This window comes from Mesocricetus auratus, unplaced genomic scaffold (assembly GCF_017639785.1).
Source record: "Mesocricetus auratus isolate SY011 unplaced genomic scaffold, BCM_Maur_2.0 Super-Scaffold_15014, whole genome shotgun sequence".
NCBI lineage: Eukaryota > Metazoa > Chordata > Mammalia > Rodentia > Cricetidae > Mesocricetus > Mesocricetus auratus.
In genome coordinates this window covers 3,042,190-3,063,630 of record NW_024429186.1, presented here as the reverse complement: position 1 = coordinate 3,063,630, position 21,441 = coordinate 3,042,190, and the positions used below count along the sequence as shown (strand labels likewise).

The 21,441-nt window shown below is 53.2% G+C and overlaps 1 protein-coding gene and 1 long non-coding RNA gene across 2 annotated transcripts in view; one reads left to right on the top strand and one right to left on the bottom strand.

Annotated features, from left to right (window-relative positions):
• Window positions 1–2,238: 2,238 nt before the first annotated feature.
• On the bottom strand, window positions 2,239–6,680 carry LOC121139200. The gene is made up of 3 exons (XR_005876056.1): window positions 6,483–6,680; window positions 3,599–3,687; window positions 2,239–2,418 (listed from the first exon to the last, which is right to left on the bottom strand). It is a non-coding gene; the product is annotated as an uncharacterized LOC121139200 (long non-coding RNA).
• Window positions 6,681–6,794: 114 nt separating this feature from the next.
• Window positions 6,795–21,441, top strand: part of Ptprn2 (protein tyrosine phosphatase receptor type N2) — a 653,364-nt gene continuing 638,717 nt past the window's right edge. The window contains 1 exon segment of the mRNA XM_040742316.1: window positions 6,795–7,066. Within this exon segment, the coding sequence (XP_040598250.1) occupies window positions 6,955–7,066 (112 nt within the window). The 5' untranslated portion in view covers window positions 6,795–6,954.

The following is a 21,441-nucleotide window of genomic DNA, read 5'->3' as shown; positions in this document are numbered from 1 at the left end:
CCTCCGCTGCTCCTTACAGGGACTGCCAGGTTTCTAAATCGAGTGACTAAAAAGAAGGCAGGAACCGCAGACCTTATCAGAAGGCAACTGGTTCATAGAGGTCCGGGACAAGGTGCAAACAGGGACAGGACAGGAGCCGCCAGCACCAGGGGCTGGGTCTGGGTGCTGTATCTACGCGGCCACCCCAGCCGCATCTTGCTTAACTCCGCTCACACTCGCATTCCGGGGAGGTGGCCTGCTTGAGTTGCTCTGGGGGTGTAAGCCTTTCGGGGGAGCAGTCCTAAAGGGGGAAAAATCAAAGCTCACTTGGCCGTGCAGTGGGGGAAGGCCTGTGTAGACAACACATCACCGACTCTCCTATCTCTAAATCGCCGTTACCGCCACAGCCATCACCACCTCCGCCATCGCCGCCTGTTGCCTTCGCCAAGTAACCACTGCCGTAGCCAGCCCCAGTGACCACCACCTCTGTCTCCGCTGCTACCATTGGCAACCCCACAGTTAGCCTTCACGTCAACACCGCTCTTACCACAACCGCCTTCACCACAGCCACACAGACCCTAACCACGCCTGTGGGGAGAGATCTTCCATACCTGTGCCACTGACCACGCCCGCTTTGGGCGTGGCTAGAGGCAGATACGGACGGACATGGGAATAAAAGGCCGTGCAGGGGAGATGCACGGCTCTCTTTCGGGCTTCCCGATGGGGTCTCGGAAAGCTACTGACTCACCAGGGTTGTCAGTTTCTCCTGTAAGCACCTTCCACAATAAATAGTCAACTACACCCTCATCAAGGGTGCGATTTATGTTTCAGTGATACTTGTCGATAATACCTGCCACCTTACCACCGTTAGCACCCACCCATCACCCCATGACCACCATTATCAACCCCCCCTCCCCCCCTCCGTCAGCAACCCCCCTCTATCTTTTCCGTCACATTTGCTGCAACCATCGCCCATCACCACCAGCACATCGAACGTTAGAGTCACCGCCAAAGGGTTGGAGAGACAGCTCAGAGGTTAAGAGCACTGGCTGCTCTTCCAGAGGTCCTGGGTCTGATTCCCAGCCACCACATGGTGGCTCACAACCATCTGTAGTGAGGTCTGGTGCCCTCTTCTGGCCTGCAGGCATCCACGCAGGTGGAACACTGTTTACATAATAAATAAATAAATCTTAAAAAAAAGAATCACTACCAAAAACAATCCTAACCACCACCACCGTGATATTCCCCACCAACACTACCAATACCACACCGCCAGGGTAAACAATCCAGACTTCTTGATTTTGTTTCTTGCTGTCTCCTAACTAGCAAAATGCTGTTAACACAGTATATATAGCATACTAAGCCCAGTTCATCAGAGGTTCAGGATCCTGGAGCAATACTGGGAATCGTGTGTTCCTTTCTTCTCCTACTCTGGAATTGCACTCTGGAGTCAGTGACATTGTTGTTGAAGAGCAGAGTCACTCTCTTGGGGCAGGGTCACTCCTTGTAGCGGGGAATCGAGGCAAAGTCTCCTGTGGGACAGCATGGAACGGGGTGGCGTTTACAGGCAACAGAGCTACACTCAGCTTCTGCAAGGGTCAGAAGGACTGGCTGCTATTCCTGCAGAGTTTACAGTAGACTTCACGTCCCAAATCCTGGCTGTCCTCTCCAGGGGATGACGGCCGTGCTTGCTGTTGTTCATCAAGCAGGGTGGGCTGTTTAAATGGTGGAGAAAGCAATGAAAAGTGGGAGGCAGGCAGTTTGGGCTGTTTTAATTAGTAACATACTAACTAGGTGGTATGTTACTAAATGAAACATACTGTGTCCTTTAGTAAGAACTGAAACATTTCTCTAAAGGAACAGGATTGAGCCTGTCCCTCCCCCCCTCCCCCAGGCATTTTACTTCCCCAGCAGGGAGCATGCAGAAGCTAACTGACCACTTGCTCTAAAAGCTTACTGTTGTAGTTAAGGTTTTTTCTCTCTTATATTTTTGGTTGTGAGCCTAGCCTTTAATGGCTGAGCTATCCCTCCAGCCCAAGGTTTCTATTTCTGTGAAGAGACACCATGACCATGCCAACTCTTATAAAGGGAAACATTTAATTGAGGTGGTGGCTTACAATTCAGAGGTTCAGTCCATTATCATCACGGCAGGGAGCATGGCAGTGTGTAGCCAGACATGGTGCTGGCTACATTTTGATCAGAAGGCAACAGGAAATGTTCAATGACACTAGGTGGTATCTTGAGCATAGGAAACCTCAAAGCCCACCCCTACAGTGACACACTTCCTCCAACAAAGCCACACCTCCTAATAGCATCACTTCCTATGGGATTATAGTAGCCAATTGCATTCAAATTGCCATTCTTCCCTTGTGTTTGTCCTTTGTGGAGTTGTTTCAACAGCCATGGGCGCTTGAAGACACCAACCTCCTGGCCTTCTCCCTGCAGAAGGAAATCATGACATTTCCTGGTGCCATCGTCTGTCTGTCAGGTGTAAGCCCTGCGACTTTTTAAAAAGAAAATCAGATGCATAGCAATCTAATCCTGTTTTGAATGATTTCTAGTCCTTGCTAAACATCACCATAGTTCTGGTCAACTTGCACTGACAAATGTAGTGAGATTATCAGATTGACCAAGGGTTTGCAGAACAGGGATGTGAGCCCTGTGACCCCCAAGTCCCACTGTGGGACTCCTCACGTAGATGGGACCTGTGAAGGAGCCATGTGGACTAAGGCCTGAGGATTGCAGAGGAAAGGGGTGTGTTCTCATCGTGAGAAAACAAACACCTGGCATGTTATGAGCCCCATGATTATCAGCCCAGGCAACAGTGACTGACAAAGCAACCTAAAAGAGGAAGGGTTTAAGGACACAGCCCATCCTGGTGGGAAAAGCATCATGGTAGGAGCATGAGATCATACTGAAGTCACAGTCAGGAAGGAGGGAGGAGGGGGAGGGAGGAGGGAGAGGGAGAGAGGAGAAAGAGAGACAGGGAGGGAGAGAGGAGGGAGGGAGAGAGGAGGGAGGGAAAGAGATAGGAGAGAGAACGGAGGGAGGAAAATGAGAGAAAGGAGAGACAAAGGGAGGGAGAGAGGAGAGAGTGAGGGAGGGAGGAAGGGAGGGAGAAAGACAGGGAGGGAGACTGAGGGAGGAAGGGAGAGAGACAGGGAGAGGGAAGGAGAGAGACAGACAGAGATAGGAAGGGAGAGAGAGGAGGGAGGGAGGAGAGGGAGAGTGACAGGAGAGATAGAGGGGGAAGAGAGGGAGAGAGAGAGAGAGAGAGAGAGGAAGGGAGGGAGGGAGAAAGACAGGAAGATTGAGGGAGGAAGGGATAGAGGGAGAGGGAGGAGAGAGGGAGAGGGAAGGAGGGGGATCCCAGCTCTTTTTTTCTGTCTATCTGTCCTGGTCGTTGTGTAGAGCCCAGATTAGGAGGAACAGATGATGCCAGCCATGAACTCTCTGTTGTAGCTATAAGGCTTTAGACTTCTTCCTTAGTTTTCATTACTATTTTTTCCTGTGGTGTGGGTGCCTATATTATCTGAGTGTATACATGATATGTGTCTGTGGGCATGTATATCATGGCATGGAGGTCAGAGGACATCCCTTGTCAGTCCTTGACTCATACCTCAAGACACGGTCTTCCTTTTGCTGTTTGCTGCAGCATAGGCGGGGCTAGCTGGCCCATAAAGCTTGCTTCCAGGTCTTGGCATCTTACTGAAAGAGTTGAAATAGAGGGTCGTGCAGATTTGCAACAAGTAGCAAGGTAATATTATTCACAGTGAAGCAACAGTACAGATTAGAGAGGGAGCTGCTGTCATGATGGAGAGCTGGCTGTGAGGAGAAGGATACTCAGGCCCCCAGTTATTCTTCCTTTTGTGGAGTTCAAGAGGAGGAGGAGGAGTTTGGTTGTTAAGGGGTCTAATTGAAGTTGTTACCCTGTTTTGATGGATAAGGTGTTATAATCATTTTCCCGGTAGCTTGTGGCTCTCCCCATAATTTATTTGACTTTAATTACAAGCATACTCAATTGTGCATAGACATAAGACAGTAAATAGATTCCTTCTGAAAGTTCCTTTGAAGACACAGTTTTCATAATTTTCCCCTATTGCACCACACTAACCCTAAAGCCATTCTGGCTGCCCCTCCAGGATGTACTGGGAAGGCATTTGGGTATAAACTGTCGGAGTTTGATGGTTTAAAGGGAGGAGAGCAGGTTGAGGTCCAAGGCTGGGGTGTGTTGTTCTCAGAGAGGGATGTGTGTGCGTATAGTACATGTAAATAAGGGAGCCAGCCTGCGAAATGCACCTTTAGAAGCGGGAATGTGTGCGGGACCTAAATCAAGCATGGTTCCAGGTTAGTGAATTACTCTCTGTGCTGGCCTGCCTTACTTCCCAGGGTTCTTACATTTCTGCCTCTCACCTTTCTGTGGGAGCAGGGCGACAGGCTGGTGCCGTCGTGCCTAGCTTTATACGGGTCCCACGCATGCCCGGGAGGTGCTTTGTCTGCTGAGCCATCTCCTCAGAGCTGTGCTGGTTTTGTTCTTGGTAAACTTTGCAGCCCCTCCTGTGTTTTCACTTTCCCTCTTGGGCGTTTCCTTCTACCTTTATGCCGACACAGAGCTCTGAAGCTCGGGAGCCCTTGGAGTGAGATGGGACCTTGCTCAGGAAACTGTTAATCAGCAAGTCAAATAATGAAAGGGCAAACAACCCCAACCTAGAACCTGTTTAACTGCAAACAAGGCTGGATGAGGAGGGAGAGAGAGAGAGAGAGACACCGCAGCCCAGAATAAACAGTGCTCCAGGATGTAGGTACAGGCTGCTCTGGCCAGCTCCTCTGGATCTTCCTGGTGCCCTACTTAGCTGCCTATGGTTGTGACAGATGGCATAGGCTCCACAAGTCCCTGGGCCACTGCAGGTGTGGTCAGGTGTGGCTTTGGGGGGGGAGGTGGCCCTTCTGCACGGAGGTGTAGCGACTCTCCCTTAGTCAAGTGCTGTGTTACTCAGCTGTTCCTCTGCACTGGAGAAACTGCAGACTGCATTAGGGCATGCTGGTAAGGCCGTGTTCTGACAACTCACCCAACAGTGGCATGTTCCTGCCCTCGATGTCTGAATACTGCTTTGATGAAGGACCTATTTAGCCTCCTGTCTTTTCTCCTCCCTTTGTTCTTGTCCCCAAATCATGAGACGACTATTAGGATCTCGGGGGACATATCTGCCCATCCAGGCTGTCAGGTGGGTACTCCATCCATCCTTCCTCCTTCCACGCCCCTGAGCTCACTCATGATGCTCTAAGTTAGGCTGAGACGCAGGACACTGGCAGCAGTTCTTAAGAGTCTGTGAGAGAATCAATCTCATTGATGTCTGCTCAAGGGTCTTGTACCAATTTGGGGAAGTGCCAAGTTCTAACGGCTGACACACAGTCTAGGCTACTGAAAATGGCAAGTAGGGCCAACTTTTTTTTCTTTTTCTAGGCTCATCGTCCTTCCTAAACAGATAGACTTTTGCAGGACCATAGGCGATGGCTGGTCTGGCTTTGTAGAGGACAGTGTCACTGTGAACGCTGCTGTCCTCTGGAGTGGGCGCTTTTTCTCCCATGGAGTCTCCAAGGCCATTGGGAATAAGGGTAACTTCTCACTTCCCCAAGTGGGGGGAGGGGGGCACCAGGCCTGAAGGGGAGACTGAGGCAAAAGGGAGCTGTTACTGGGAGCCAGAGACAAAAGGTTTGAAGGTGAGTCAGGATGGGGCCCACAGATGCCGGAAGTAGGAGATCTCAGAACCGTCAGGCCCAACACCTCGTCTTGTTAGCTGTAGACAGGCCAGGCAGAACTATAACTCCCTCACTGCCACTCCAAACCCCAGCCAGAACAAATAGAGGCCATCTGTGACCGAGGGACACTGTGTCCAAGGGACACTGAGGGCAGGGATGCGAGTGGGAAGGCTGGCCCGGTAGGGGAGCAAACAGGTATGGGTGGCCAGGGCTCCCAGCAGTGCCACAGGAGGACATGAGCGAGCGGGGAAGATACTGGCTCTATGGAAGAAGCCGGGGTGGGAGGCGGGGAGTGGCCTGTCCCCTCACATGCCAACATGCCTACTTGGGGACTGCCACAGTCAAAACAAACCCACTGACACACATACCCTCCCACAGTCTTCCGATGCCAGGGGCACCGCCGGCCCCATCGAATCCAGCCTTTGTCCAGGGGGTCTTTGGGAGAGCGGCCCGAGAACCTACACTGGGTCCCTCAGCACTGGCAGCGATGGCCAAGATCCCTCTGGCCATTCCAGAGATGGGCTGGACTGCGAGCATGGAAGGACCCCAGGCAAACGTGTCTGAAACCCTGGCCTCACCACAGCACGGGGTACACACCACGGCCATCCTGGCTCCTCTTGTGCTGTTGGAGGGACATCCCCCTCCCGACCCTCTGCCTAGAGTTTCCATCCCGTCAACCTCCTCTTCAGGCTTCCTCTCCGTGCGAGCTTAGTTTCCTACTGCCAAGACCAAACTCTGCCCACCTTCGGGTGCAGACCCCACTGCCGCCGGCCGCTTACTAACTACCCGCCCGCTGGATTTGAACACAACCGAATAAGGAGGAATTTGGTGCCGCAGTAGCACAGCCGCGCTTCCAAGGTGTCTCCCTCCACGTCCTGGTCTCGGAGCGCAGGGACAGCAGCCGCTGGTCGGGGGCGCGGCACAGGGACCGCTGCTTCCCCGGGAGCGCGCGCCTCCGGCCCATCCCGGCGAGGTGGGCGTGTCGGAGCGTGCATGGCTGGCAGAGGGCGTGGTCATGGGCGGGCCCGGAGGCGGGGGTGGGGCCGGTGGCGCTGTCCGGTGCTGAAGCTCGGCCGGCGCCGCCGCAGGAGCGCCGAAGAGCGCAGCCAGGGGAGCTGGCGCCGCCTCGCTAACTAACACACCCCGGGGTCGGTCCCTCGCTCCCGCGCGCCCGCGCGCTCGCGGCCATGGACTGAGCGCCAACCGGCCGCGGGGATGGGGCCGCCGCTCCCGCTTCTGCTGCTGCTGCTGCTTCCGCCGCCGCTGCCTCGCGCCCTGCCCGCCCCCGCGTCTGCCCGCGGCGGCCGGCAGCTCCCGGGGCGCCTGGGTGAGTGAGGGGCGCCGGGGAGGGGAGGCCGGGGGGGGAGAACGACGGGAGCAGGAGCTGGGTCCCGCGTGCCCGTGCGCAGCCGCAGGCCCCGCGCGGCCCCCGCCGTGCGTCTTCCGGTCCTCGCCGGCTACGTGGGGCGGGTTTCGCTCGCCTACCCCCCCGCCTCAGTTTCCCTCCCCCGGTTGCCGACCCCACCCCCTTTGGCCACGGACTCCGGGAGTCAGGGACTAGGGACCCGGGACGGCTCGACCACACGGTTGAGCCCACGCCCCGCACCCTCTCTCTTCCCAGTGTCCGCGCTTTGCGCGTGCCCCCGAGTGTCCGCGAGCCCTGCGTTCTCGCTCGCGCGCTCTGCTCTCTCTCTCGTGTTCCCTACGTGTCCCTGGGCTCCGCGTGCTGCCCGGAGGGCCAGGTGGCGGCTGAGTGCGTGGCTGGGCCCTTCCCACCCAGCCTGGCTTCTCCTGCTACCCTGCTCTGCACCTGTGCTACACCCTGCCCTGGCTCAGGAGGCAAAAGCCTCGGTCGGTCTGCTGGTGGAAACCAGACGACATTTTCCTTTCCTGACACGCGGAAGGAAAAGGAAAGGCGACAGGGAGTGAGGGAGGGAGGGCGGAATTGGTGGCCTTTCTGACATGGCACCTCCCTCCTGCTAATCTTGCCTGTTAAGGAGATTTACCATAAAACCGATGTTTGTAAGCGGCTTTGGGGCCAGAATTACCACGCATAATGGACTAGAACCTTCAGGGTTGGAGAGAGTGCGCACGCCTGTGGGTAGGTGGAGAGGGGGTGAGCTGCAGCCCCGGCCTGAGCTCCCCTCAGCCTCCACTCCTTCTCCCTGCTTCTTTCTGGTCTTCAGGGGTGTTTCCACCATGCAAAACTCCAAGGAGGGGACCGCAGGGAAGGAGGTGGGCTTTACTGCTCTACCGGCCCTTGGGTTGGTGTAGGGCTCGTTCCCCCAGCTGTCCTGGCTTCCTAATCTCCTCACACCGACGGTCTAGTCAAGTTTGCAGCTGGAGGAAATATTTAGGTTGGGAAGGAAGCCCCTGCCCATTACCTGAGACTCTCTGAATAGGTCTTTTTTTTTCCTAGTCTATTTGTCCCAGGACCCTTACTCCTTACTGGGTGGCCAAATGTGTGTGTGTGTGTGTGTGTGTGTGTGTGTGTGTGTGTGATGCTTTTCCCTTGTAGTTCACCCCAGATGAGCCCAGAAGGCTAAGACACCCACCAGTCTTCCCTCCCATATTCCTTTCTTACTGGTTACAAACTGGCCTGTCACTTCACGGGAGGGCTGACTGCTCAGATTGGTCAGACTAGAGCTACCATTTACACCGTGCAAGGCTGGAGGCAGGTCAGGGAGAATCAGGACAGCAGCCGGAGGGGGGGGGCTGGGGGGGTTAGAAGGACCTCCCTCATGGCACGGGAGAGGAACTGCTTCCCCCCTCGCAATGGCCAGCTCATAGCGTTTTGCTAAAAGCACAAAGGAAAAGGGAAGGTGGTGGGAGCCAGAGGGGTGGCAAAGGAAACCCAGAGTGGAAGTGTTGGAAAGAAGTCATTGAGCCGTCACGGCATGGCAGCGTTGTCTTGACAACAAGCCAAGTGGAGCCCTGTCACCCGAAAGGTGTGGCCTGCATCGCTGTCCCGCCCCGAGCATGGCAGAAGTATTTGTCTGATGGCTCAGCCCCAAGGGTCAGGCCGGTGACTGCTGCCCTGTCCACCTTGGGGTGGGCATGCTGTCACTGTCTGTGACACACCATGGCTCATAAGGCCGTCTCAGGAATCGTGGGTTTTGTGGGGCAACAGTGCAGACCCAGGCTTCACCAGGAATGCACTGTAGCCTCTAGGCAACAGTTACAGCCCCTTTCCCCCCCCCCCCCCATACTTGGATCTGGCTTCAATAGTATGCACTGACCCCAGTATTGCCTCCCCCTTGGGCTGGCTACATACACAGCACTCCCTGTGCAGGGCTGTCCATTCTTAGGATGCCAGAGACTGCATAGGGCCGATCACCTTGGGGGGGAGTAGCTGCTGCTGTGTCCTCTGTGGTCCTGTCATGGCAGTAGCCTTGACTCAAGCTATTTGTGTGTAATTGAAGACACAAAGGGAGGAATCTGGCAAAGCTTGATTCTGTGGTCAATCCCCACCCCTTTCCTCCTGGTGCTGGGAATTGAACCCATGGCCATGTACCTGCCAAGCAAGCATTCTGCTGCTGAGCTACCCCTCCCAAGTCCTAACATCGACTCCTTTATTTAGCTGTTAATACTTAATCTTTGGCTGAGGCTCACAGAACAGACGGTTGAAGGAAAGCCACCTTGTTTTTTTTTTTTATTTTATTATTATTGTTGTTTGTTTGTTTGTTTCTGGTCCTCCATTGCATTAAATAGCCTTATGAGTTAGAACTAGGGCCACATGTCACCAGGATGGAAGGACTGACTGATTCTTTTTGTGTGTGAGGACACCTTAGCTAGCTGGGGTGATCTTCCCATTTAAATGGTGCCAAAGCTCTCGGTGGGACCCAGGGCCCTCGGTGGCATGCCTGGGGTTGTCCTCAAGGCTTTGGGCCATGCTCCAGGATGCTGGATATGGCCCCCTGGACCCTTGCCTGGTTTCATACTGCCTTCTCTGCCACTTTAGCTCCCACACTGGGACCTCCCCATCTCCTGTATCTCTGGCAGGAAAGGATCCTTGATGATTTTAACGGATCTAGGAGACCAGTTATAGCTGAATTGGGGCTGGGGGGGGCAGGAATCTCATGACAGCCCGGTTGACTTTCTTTTCATATTCTCCCAGTTTTGGGTGTCCTTGCTCCCGCCATCCTCTGCCTGGAACTTCAGGACCTCCTGTCTCCAGGTTCTCAGGACTTTTGTCCTGAAGTCTGGAGTTGGAACACGAGCTGCCATTCTGTCCTTCCACGGAGGCTGGTTTGTGAACTCGTTCAGGCAGCCCCCACACGGAAAGGGACAGGAGGGCAAAGGACCCTGCCAACCCCCTGCCTAAAGCAACAGCCCTGAACTGGTCAAAGCTGGATCCCACCTCTCACACAGAATGTTCATTCTGACCCATTGTTCCCGCCCCCCCCCCCGGCCCCCCCTTGCCCACGCGGGCTCTCATTCACCAGCTAGCCCACGCAGAGCTAAGATGCAGAGCCGGCAGAGAGGCAGGAGCTGGCTGGCTTTGTGAACCGCGCGGCGGGCGGCGGCGGCAGCGCGATTGTTTATTTTTAAATCAAAGATTCCTCCTCCCACAAAAAGCGCAGACCCACGTTTGTGAGGGTTTTCATCCCCGCGTCCGGATCCTTCAGAAACGAGCAGCCCACCCCACCCTGGAGCGGCGGAAGCTGCCTCCGTGGCTGTTGGTAGTGCACCTTCCACCGGCCTCAGGCGCCGTTCTCCAGATCTGTGGGAGAACCGCTGGTCCTCTGGCAGAAAGAGGCGCCAGACCGCGGGGCTCCTGCACGGAGAGCTGCCACGATGGCTGTTTCCTCTGTCCAGAGAGGGCAGTTCTGCGTGCCAGCCTGTGAGGGATAGGTCGTGGGGTGGGGGTGGGGGTGGGGGTGAGAAAGATCTTCTAACTGGCTCCTTTTTTTTTTTTTTTTTGCTGAGCCCTGCTGTGCATTTCAAACGCCTGCAACTATTCTCTCATAGCAGACTCGCAGGCAAGTCGAGGTTACCAGTCAGAGGTCCCGGGGCGGTTGTCCCGGCCTCCTTACCATCCCTCCCCAGGAAGAGGACGCTTCATCTGTATCTGCCCTTTCTTCCTAGGTGGCCTGGGGGGTCATCTTGCACACAGCCCTGAGGCATCTGATGTACTTCCGACAACGTAGGTTTTTTTGGGGGGTCTCCCATCCCCTGGGAAGACCAAGCATGTAGCCTGGGTCAGGGTCTGAGCCCCAGGGTCAGACGGAGAATAGGTGATAGTATCAAGTCTGAGGCCTGGCAACCCACCCTGGGGTCCTTGTAGATTCTGTTATGCGATGATTTCTGTTTTTTTTCCTTGTTTACACTGTTTTTCCCCCCTCGCATGCAGTGTTACCCGATTTGTGAATCAGTTGTTTTTCCTTCTTTTTAATTGAATGTGGGGTAGGAAGAGGAGAGAGGGAAGGAGGGGTGGGCCACCCCACTGCCCCTCTGACGTGCTCTTTCCAAGAAGAGCTGCCGCTGGCCGTGGTAGCACAGACCTTTAAATCCCAGCCTTCGGGAGGCAGAGGCACAGTGTGGCCAGCCTGGTCTGCATAGTGAGTTCAAGAAAGGAAAAGAAGGATAAATAAAGAAGGGCTATTATCGGGGTAGCCCCTTAGGATCACAAACCCTCTGCATGCTGGCTGGCTTTGTGTCAACTTGACACGAGAGTCATTTGCCAAAAGTGAACCTCAGTCGAGAAAAAAAAATACCCTCCCCAGACTGGCCTGTGGTTGCAAGCCCGCGGTGCGTCTTCTTGACCGATGAGTGGCGTGGTAGGGCCCAGCTCGCCGTGGGCTGTGCCCGCCTTGACCTGGTGGTCTTGGGTGCTGTAGTCGAGGGGGCTGGGCAAGCCCTACAGAGGAGTTCATAAGCAGAGCTCCTCCGAGGTCTCTCTGCTTCAGCTCCCACCCTGCGTGAGTCCGCGCCCCGACCGTCCTTCAGTGACGAGGTGTGACCTGAGAACTGTGTGCTGAAATAAACCCTTTCGTCCCCCAAGTTGCTTTTGGCCGCGGTGTTCCATCACGCAGTGGAAAACTGACAGGAAAGACGTTTTTAGATAAATGTGCCCCCAAACTAAGTGCAACTCTGGCTGGCTTTGGGAGGCAGGTATTTAAGGGCTGCTTGAATGTGCGCCGAGACCCGGTCGCCTGGGTCTCTTTTACGCATAGAAGGCCAATGAGGGCAGAGGCTTCACCTGGTCTCCTGCGAGACAAGGGCCAGCGTGCCCGGCTACCAGAAGGCTGTCTTATCAGCTCTGACAAGATGTGCTGTTTCCCACAGAAAGCAAACAGCCGACCCACGTGGATAGCTCCCAGTCCACTCAAAAGGCACCTGGCAGCTGTCTCCACACTGCTCTGAGTTGACCTTGGTAAACGTATCTGACCCAGCAGGACTTGGCTGTTTCTGATCGTGGTTGATAGGAGGCCCCAAACATCTGTCTTCCCTGCTGCCTGGAAACGGTGCACAAAGTTCGTCCAAGGGAGGTCTCTCCTCCCCTCCCCTCCCCTCCCTGCCCCTTTTAATCTGTGCTGTGTCTAACAACTCCACCAGCTGCTCTGTAAACTCTGTAAATATCTAGGGAAGGAAATAACGTGGGTGAGGCTCCCCTGGGAGCCTCCCCATTGCTGGAGTCAAAGACCTTTCCCTAGATAGCCACATCCAAACCTGTACCTGACCAGTGGCGACGTGCTCTTTTCCAGAGGTGAACTCTGAGCTGGGACCTTTACCTCTGGCTGCTCTCAGCCTCGGTTAGGAGAACTGGGTAGCTAGCGGCGCTTTCCAGAAGCAATTGGCTTCAGTGCCACTCTGCTTAGCGGCTGAGGCATTGTCACCCGCCTGATGTCCTGTCAGCTCTAGGGAGTGACCGTTCGTTGGTCCAGGGAGAGGGAGAGGGTCATGTAGAGGGGAGCATATACTCAGCTATAAAACAGGCCGTTGAGCTTTGACTTCAGAGTTCAGTTTTAAAGTGACCAGGGGCAGGGGAAATGGCTCAGTAGCAGAGCCTGGGTACTGGTCTCGCAGGGGGACACACGAGGCCGGTCCCCAGCATCCGTGCTGGGTGCATCATAAATGCCTGTGACTCCAGCTCCAGGGCATCCGACGAGTCTGGTCTCTCCAGGGTCATCTGCACTGGTGTTCACACACTCACACACAGACACATAACTAAAAGGAGCCGTGGGGTGGGGGGTGAGTGACTCAGTAGGTAAAGTACTTGTCACACAGCCATGAGCTGAGCCCAGGTCCCTGCAATTCGTGTAAATGCAGCATGGGTGTCTTGGTGCAGGTACGAGCCCCATGCTTGGAAGGCAGAGATGAGGGAATCCCAGCACAAGCCGGCCAGCCAGACTAGCCGGACCTGTGATTTCCGGGTCCAGCATGAGATTCTGCCTCGGCATACGAGAGGGGTTGTGGAAGATACACAACACCAACCTCTGACCTTCATAAGCAAGCACACGAATGTGCGTGCGCATCCCCAACGCGTACCCATGTGTATGAGAACACGTGCACACACAGAGACATCAAACGTGCATACGGAAAAAAATGCCGTACGGTGCGGTTGGCTTTCTTTAGGTCCATAGTTCTGCTTAGGGTATCCAGGGGCTTGCAGTGTGACCAGCTACCTCATGTTCCTGCCACCAGGACATCCCTACCATGATGGATACCATTGTTGAACCAAGAGCCAAAATAAGCCCTTCCTTAAGTTGCTTTTTGTCAGGGTATTTTACCATTGTGACAGGATAAGTAAGCCAACATAGGTGGTGAAGGAATGTTTGGGGCACAGTGCTGGACCCGTAATGTCACCTACATGGGCCTCCTCCCTTTTCCTAGTGGGCAGCCCCGAGCTGGGGAGAATTCCCTGTTGTAGGACACAGGGACTTAGAAGAACTCTTGCCTTCCACCGGACTATGTAGCTTCAGCTGAACAAAGGAGGCTGCTGTTTCTGCCCCGTGGCCCTTGGAGCGGGACAGGCCCATCCGTCCCAGCACCCATCTGTGAAGGGCTTAGAATCTTTTGGCCACCGGTGGGTCCGATCCAGGGAACTGTCAACATGCCCTGTGGTCAGGTGCGAGTTTGGGTTTTACATGGGTCATCAGATTCAAATATTTGGCTCGCTTTCAGGAGTGTGATACTCGAAGTCCATGGTTCGCTTTGGAAAACTTCAGCCCTTTCCTCGTAGAGGCAGGAACGAAAGGTCACCAACGAAGCAGGGCCACCTATGAAGCTGGTCCTCCAAACACCAGCTTTGCTTCCATCAGATGGCGCACAAACTTCGAGGGCACACAGGCATTCCCATCCTTACGGAGCACAGGGAGCCGCCAAAGGGAACCACCCCGAGCCTGCTGGCCACCAAGCACCAAGCACAGTACACCTAATGTTACACTTCCCCCGTCGTACTGAAGCTTGCAGAGGAGGCAGCCCTCGCTCCACCCCCCCCCCCCCCGCAGGTTTTTTGAGCTTCAAGCCCTGGGTGGCCTTCTGGATTCTGAGCAGAAACCCTGCAGGCAGATACAGGGCATTCCTGGGCACTGCTGGAAGGACTCCAGAAGAAAGGCTCCAAAGGGAAAGGGAGTTCAGGTCGGTCCTGGCTTGTGCGTGTGCTTGTGCGTGACAGAGCACTCCCCGCTAATGCTGGGAGACGATGCTCTGTCCACCCTGGCAGCATTTGTGACGCAGCCCATGGCGGCAACTAGGCTGTGTGGTGTGACTTGAGGCCAGATCATCAGCCTGCATATTCTCTGAGATGATGGGGGGATGTCCTTCTGTATATATGTTTCTCTTGTTGGTCGGCGAATAAAACACCGTTTGGCCAATAGCTAGGCAGGAAGCTTAGGCGGGGCGGCCAGACCAGGAGAAGGCTGGGAAAAGGAAGGCAGAGGGAGGCGGTGGGAAGAGATGTCATGTAGAGACTGGGAAGATGGGACCCTCCAGGCGCTCTCTGGTAAGATAAGACCATGTAAAAATACTTAGATTAGCCGGGCGTTGGTGGTGCACGCCTTTAATCCCAGCACTCGGGAGGCAGAGCAGCAGGTGGATCTCTGTGAGTTCGAGGCCAGGCTGGACCGACAGCCTCCGAAACAGAGAAACCCTGTCTCGTAAAACCAAAAAAAATACTTAGATTAGTAGTTATGGGTTGATAATTAAGACAGAGCTAGCCAGTAAGAAGCCCTAGCCATCGGCCAACAGTTTCATAGTTAATATAGCATCTTTGTGTTTATTTGGGGCTAAAGCACCCGTGGGACCAGGAGGGACAGAAGCCGCCATCTTCACTGAGATAGTCAGAGCTTGGAGAACAAGACCGGGGGTGTCTCATGGAGATCAGGGTATGAAGTTTGGGAGACATAGCCTGTGCCAATCAGAGGACCTCCTACCTTGAGGCTACTTTTACCAAGAACCCTGGAAGTGTTCTTCTCTGCCTGAAGCTAGCTGCAGTAAAGCTAATCTTGCCTCTACCCCATCAGCATTATGGAATGCTAACAAATCTGGGCTTGAGAGTCACCATGGGACACACAACTCCAGCAAAGATGAGGAAACTCCCCTCTCCCCCGTGTCTTTATACCTGAGTTCTCACACCTGCATCTTCTTCAAGTCTCAGCTAAGTTTGTATCTTTACCCCCCATTCACCTCATACAGATGTTCTCACACCTGTCTCATGGCCTCCTCACCCTTCACACTCGCATTCTCACCCCAGTCTTCCCACACCTGCACCCTCACATCTGCATCCTTGCTCCAGCCTTCTTATGCCTACATCCCCACCCCAATTTCTTCATACTTTCATTTTCACCACATCCTTATGACCCCAATCTCCCTACTCTGTACTCTCATGCCTTGAGTCTTCACACCTGCACCATCACACCTGCTCCTCCACACCTGTGCCTCCACACCTGCTCCTCCACACTTGCTCCTCCACACCTGCACCTCCACACCTGTGCCTCCACACCTGCTCCTCCACACCTGCGCCTCCACACCTGCGCCTCCACACTTGTGCCTCCACACTTGCTCCTCCACATCTGCGCCTTCACACCTGTGCCTCTACACCTGTGCCTCCACACCTGCTCCTCCACACCTGCGCCTTCACACCTGTGTATTTTTTTTTGGCATATGTTCTCTGTATCATGTTCTCATCTGTTTCATCATGGTGCCTGGCTCTTGGATCCATGAAATAGATAATTTTAAGTTGGACGATTAAGGTCACCGAAACTGTGCTGCTTCACTGGATTGAAAAGTATATTCTTGTTGAGCATGGTGGCACACTCCTTTAATCCCAGCACTGAGAAGGCAGAGGCAGGAGGATGTCTGTGAGTTCAAGGTCAGCCTGGTCTTCGTAGTGAGTTCCAGGACAGCCAGGGCTACACAGTGATGCCTGTCTCAAAAATAAAGTAAAAACAAACAAGGGAGAGAGAGAGAGAGGAGAGAGAGAGACTGCGGGTGGATTTTGCAAGCATGTTGTGGTTAGCATGCAGACCTCGTATGAGGATAATTAACGGTGACAACCTCACTTGAGATGTATTTCACGTCACCACTTCAAACAGCTTGAAGTCCTTTCACATGAGAAACGTGGCTTCCTTGGTCATTGGACACATTTCTCATACTCTTGAGTGAAAAGCATAGCAGATGAGTATATACGAGTACGCTGTCTGTGATTTTAATGCGTGTAGGTGTTTTTGTCTGTGCTCACTCTGAAGAGGGTGTCTCTGGATACTGGAGTTATAGATGGTTGTAATCCAACATGTGGGTGCTGAGACTCAAACCCAGGTCCTCTGGAAGAGTAGCCCGTGCTCTTAACAGCCAAGCCAATCTCTCTAACCCCAAGTATATCATCTTTGCAGGTGTCCTATTTTCCTGAAAACATTTTATCATTAAACATTTGATACATGCAAAATTTGAAATAATTTTAGAAGTATATTCGACATGTCTAGATTGCACTGCTTCTGAGGGCTCTACGGACGACCTCTCGAATGGCCTACACATTCCCTGTCATGCTGTGATGTCACCCAGCCTGGCAGCACTTGCTGTGGGTCACAGGTGGAGGAGGTGAAGGTAATTCCTGGCCAGTCCTTGGCTATAGGATGACACAGTGTGGGACCCACTGGGGAGTCTGCACAGCACCCCTTTTTGGGGTTCACTGTGCAGGCCCGTGTCAGATTCCGAAGCACATCTCTAGACTGGTTTCAGTTACTGCTTCTTGCTTCTCCCCTTCCACAGCTAGGCTTTCTCTTAAAGCAATCAAGATGAGGGTCAGTGCTCTCCTCACTCCCCTGGCCCTCGGGAGCCCTCAGGGTTATGGAGACAAGATGGTGAGAGCGATGGTGTCCGGACGGGCCTGCCAGCTCTGAAGCTCTGGTTCTGTTGCTACTAACCAGCTCCAGCTGTAGATGGCCACTGGTCATGGCTTTGCAGCTCAGAGATGCAGATAAGTACAAGGGTTGATGCACCGTTGGCTTACTGGAATTGGTGGTAGACCAGGGAGCTGGGTGGTGGGGCGGGTTTAGGCCTACTCAGCAAGAGGAAGCGCTTATTTCCAAGCTCATGGCCTGGGATACGCAAAACGGATAAACAATATAATAACAACACAGCATGTGTCTGTCTGTCTCTCCATCCACATGGGCACATGTAGGCGCTCATGGAGGCTAGAGGATGCCGCTTCTCGTATGTTGTCACTTTGATTTTTAGACAGGGTCTCTACTTAGAATCTACGGTTCACAAATTAGGCTAGGCTTTGCTGACTGTTGGGGCTCAGGGATCCACTTGTTTTTGCCTCCCCAACTCTGGGATCACAGGCAAACACCATGGTGTGTGTGTGTGTGTGTGTGTGTGTGTGTGTGTGTGTGTGTTTGTTTAATCAGGGGTGTTAGGGACTGAATTCCGCCAGGTCCTCACTTTACCCATGGAGATATCCCAGGACCAGGTAACTTTTAAGTAGAAAAAAAGAATAAAACAAAACACAAAACAAAACCTCCCATGTCTCTCAATGAAGACTTGATTTTTATTGTAGTCTGGAAGTAATCGTGTTCTCCTTGTCTTCCATTTTTGTAATATCTCAAGCAATCTCCCATCCTTAGCATGTAAAAAAAGCCAAAACAGACTCTCTCTGGTCCCTGGCGGCAGGCACAGCACACAAAACAAGTAACTTGAGGCATGTGAGTTGCGTTACTGGAAACCGTTGTGTGCAGCTGATATGACACACACACAACCAGGGAGATGACAAAAGAAGCCTGTGCATTAAAACCATGGGAGCTATAAGGGACAAGGCAACATCAAAAGCTAGCAAAGAAGCCAGGCGGGTATTTTCTGTTTCATCTCTTTGAGAAGTCAGATACGGATCTTGAAGGATGTCTTGATTTGTTGTTGTTATGGGAAAGTAAAAATGCAGTTGAACTGACTTTTTTTTGATATTATGTATATACTATGTTCTTATTCCTCACAGCTTTTCTGTGAGTTGAACTGACTTTTTTTGGATATTATGTAGATACTATGTTCCACAGCTTTTCTGTGAGTTGAACTGCCTTTTTTTTGGATATTTATGTAGATACTATGTTCTTATTCCTCACAGCTTTTCTATGGGGAAATTTAGATGTGAAGCCCTTCTAGGGTTTGAGTAAATGGCATCATTGATAGTATCAGACCAGCATTAAATGGTAAAGAGTGATACGCTTGCTCTAAGTTGACACTGCTAAATAATACACAACGTTTGTTCAGTGATTAAGCGTTTATTGTAGGAACTCCGAAAGAGCATCAGATACATAGAGTTTAAAGTCAAGCAGTATGCGGTGAAACAATGTTCCAGGTTGTTCTAAGTAACCTTATATAAAATGGCACGTCTTGGGAAGGATGGTGAAAAGTTAAATAGGTGTTAACTCCGGACCAAGCTGCCCCCCGGACAGTACAGGCATGTTACTGTCACGTTCTGCGTGCTGGAGTGCCTTCAGGACGCCGAAAGGTGATGCTTTTTCCAAGCAAAATAAATGAATACATGGGGGGTGGTAGTATCCCAGAGGAAAGCATGGCGGGTCATTTCAACACGCAACCTGGCGGGGAGGAAACCTTGCTCCTGGAAGCAATGGCTTCTTTTGAATAAGCCAGTGGTTATCAGCTGAGGGGGTTAAGCACCGAGCAAGTGTGGGGAGCAGAAATGCGCCCCCTCCCCCACAGTGTCCCACAAGGTGCAGGATGGACCCATGATAATTGCCTGGTCAAGAAGCTCCAAAGCCATGGGTGAGCACCTCTGAATCAGGGCAGGGCTGCAGGGGCTGTTACTGGTGATGTGGGCTCCGTGTGGGCATGGAGAAATGTCTCCGTGGTGGGGCACTTGTCCCGAGTGAGTGAGGCGTTGCATCCAGTCTCTACTGTCATGCAGCAGCTGTGTTCTCTAAACACAGGACATTACTGGGGGGGGGGGGCTGGGTGAAGCATTCTGTCCCGCGGGGGAACTCAGGAAACTCAAGGAGCAGACAACCCAGTAGCTTCAGGAAGCCTCCAAACTGACCAGCCTCCCCAGGAGCCTCTTCCTGGGGCAGAGCATATATATGGATGTCCTGAATGGCCTGCATTGAAGAAGCCTCAGGGAGAGGAGGGGGTTGCACCTCCTCGTTGCTCGTTGCTTGCTGGTCTAGTTGGTGGAGTTTTGTTTCTGCCTGGCATGCGTGGAGGAGCAGAGCCAGGGAGTGCGGGGCCGCTAAGTCCCTTCCGTATGTCGGCAACCCCAACATGTGACTCCCTTGCCTGGACCTGAGTTAAGCTGACCCTTGACCTTGTGACTGTTGTCACAAGATGCAGAGCACCATGAGTTTGAACACTTGTGGGCTATCTCCACCTTCACCTGAATAGTCCACTTTGGGCCCCTGACAGCTGTAGCCTTTGCTAGCATATTGAATGTGACACACGTGCGTGCACGCGTGCATGTGTGTGTGTGTGTGTGTGTGTGTGTGTGTGTATGTGTGTGCGCGCGCGCGTCTACAAGTTATAGGATGACCGCAAAGGGTCAGAGAAGCCTAAACAGAGTTTAAGGAGTTCAAGAAAGGCCTCACTGGGGGCAGAGGAAGAAGACTGATAGCGGTGTCATGAGTCTGGGAGCAGGGGAGGCAAGCAGCCCTGCTGAGGGCGCCGTGCAGAGTCCTAGCGTAGAGACACACCTTTGAGCTGAGCCTCAGGGAGGAGTTGCAGACATTGGATACAGGGCTGAGTCCAGACCAGCAGTCTCAGCAGCCTGCATCAGGCCGTGGGGACAAAAACCCTGAGTAGCTAGGAGTTCTCTCTGCTAGTTGGTCTCTTGGTGCTTGTGTGTGCGTGCATATGAGTGTGTGTGTGTATGTATGAGTGTGTGTGTGTGCATGCGGCGTGTACGCCCATATGTGCACACAGGTGACAGGTTTGGGATTGTTGCCTTCACAGTATTAAGTGTACTCTGTTTTGTTTGTTTGTTTTGGTTCTTTGGTCTCACGTGCTCAGAAAACTTCTGTTTTCCTGATGATACGACGGTACCTGTGTGCTCCCGTGGTCTTGATCTACTGTGACGACTCTCCGTGGTGGTGCCTTGTGGGTGGTGCTGCGAGGGCAGCAGTGTTCATGTACACAGTGGGGTGCTGTGCCTGCACCCCAGATGGGCCAAAAGCCGCCTGTGAAGTATAGTCACTCATTCAAAGCGAGGTGAAGACCCAAAGCCGTGGCCTTCACCCCGGGCTGGCCTCACAGCTGTGTGTGCTCGTGGGTGGGGAGACGTGAACATCTGTTCTTGGTGACTCAGTCTTCGAGCGCTGGGGAAGGGTCGTCAGGTCAGTGTCACCCATTTGCGAGTAGAACTGACAAAACTGGGTCTCTGAAGGCCACTCGACTCTGGGTTGGTGGCCGGTGGGTCTTCAAAGAGAGATTCTTAAGAGTGTAGGGGGTGTAGGGCTCTGCTGGTTGCTCTGGGGTTGGAGTTGATCTCTCTCTCTCTCTCTCTCTCTCTCTCTCTCTCTCTCTCTCTCTCTCTCTCTCTCTCTCTCTCTCCCCCTCTCCCTCTCCTCCCCATGTGTGTATTGGTGCATGTGGAAGCCTCATTTGGAATAGGTGGCTTCCTCAATCATTTCTCCACCTTATTTTATGAGACAGGGTCTCTTACTGAATCCCAAACTCACCGATCTGGCTGGACCGGCTGCCTCCCCGATGCTGGAGTCTCGGGTGCGTGCCACCATGTCTAGCTTTTCGTGTGGGTGCTGGGAATCTCAACTTAGCTCCACACACTTGTAAAAAAAAATTACTTTACCAGGCGAGCCACCTCCCCAGTTCCAGTACTGTATATTATTTTTTTAAAATTGATACCAGAGAGGCCAGGCGTTGGTGATGCACACCTTTAATCTCAGCACTGGGGAGGCAGAGGCAGGTGGATCTCTGTGAGTTCCGAGGCCAGCCTGGTCTACAGATCGAGTTCCAGGACAGCCTCCAAAACAATACAGAGAAACCCTGTCTTGAAAAAAAAAAAACAGAAAAAATGATACCCAAGAGTGGCGATTTCTGTTAGCATGCTCATGTTGAACTGATCGACTGTGTCTAGACACTGCTACGGCCTTGTTGGCTCCCAACTCTGGTATTTCTTGAATCCCAAGGAAGGTCTCATGTTACCACTTGGGGCTGTCTGGCTAGGTCCAGAATGGTGAAGGGTAGCATGGGGTGTTGACTGTCAACGGAGCATAACACCCGAGGGCAGTGGTTCCTGGA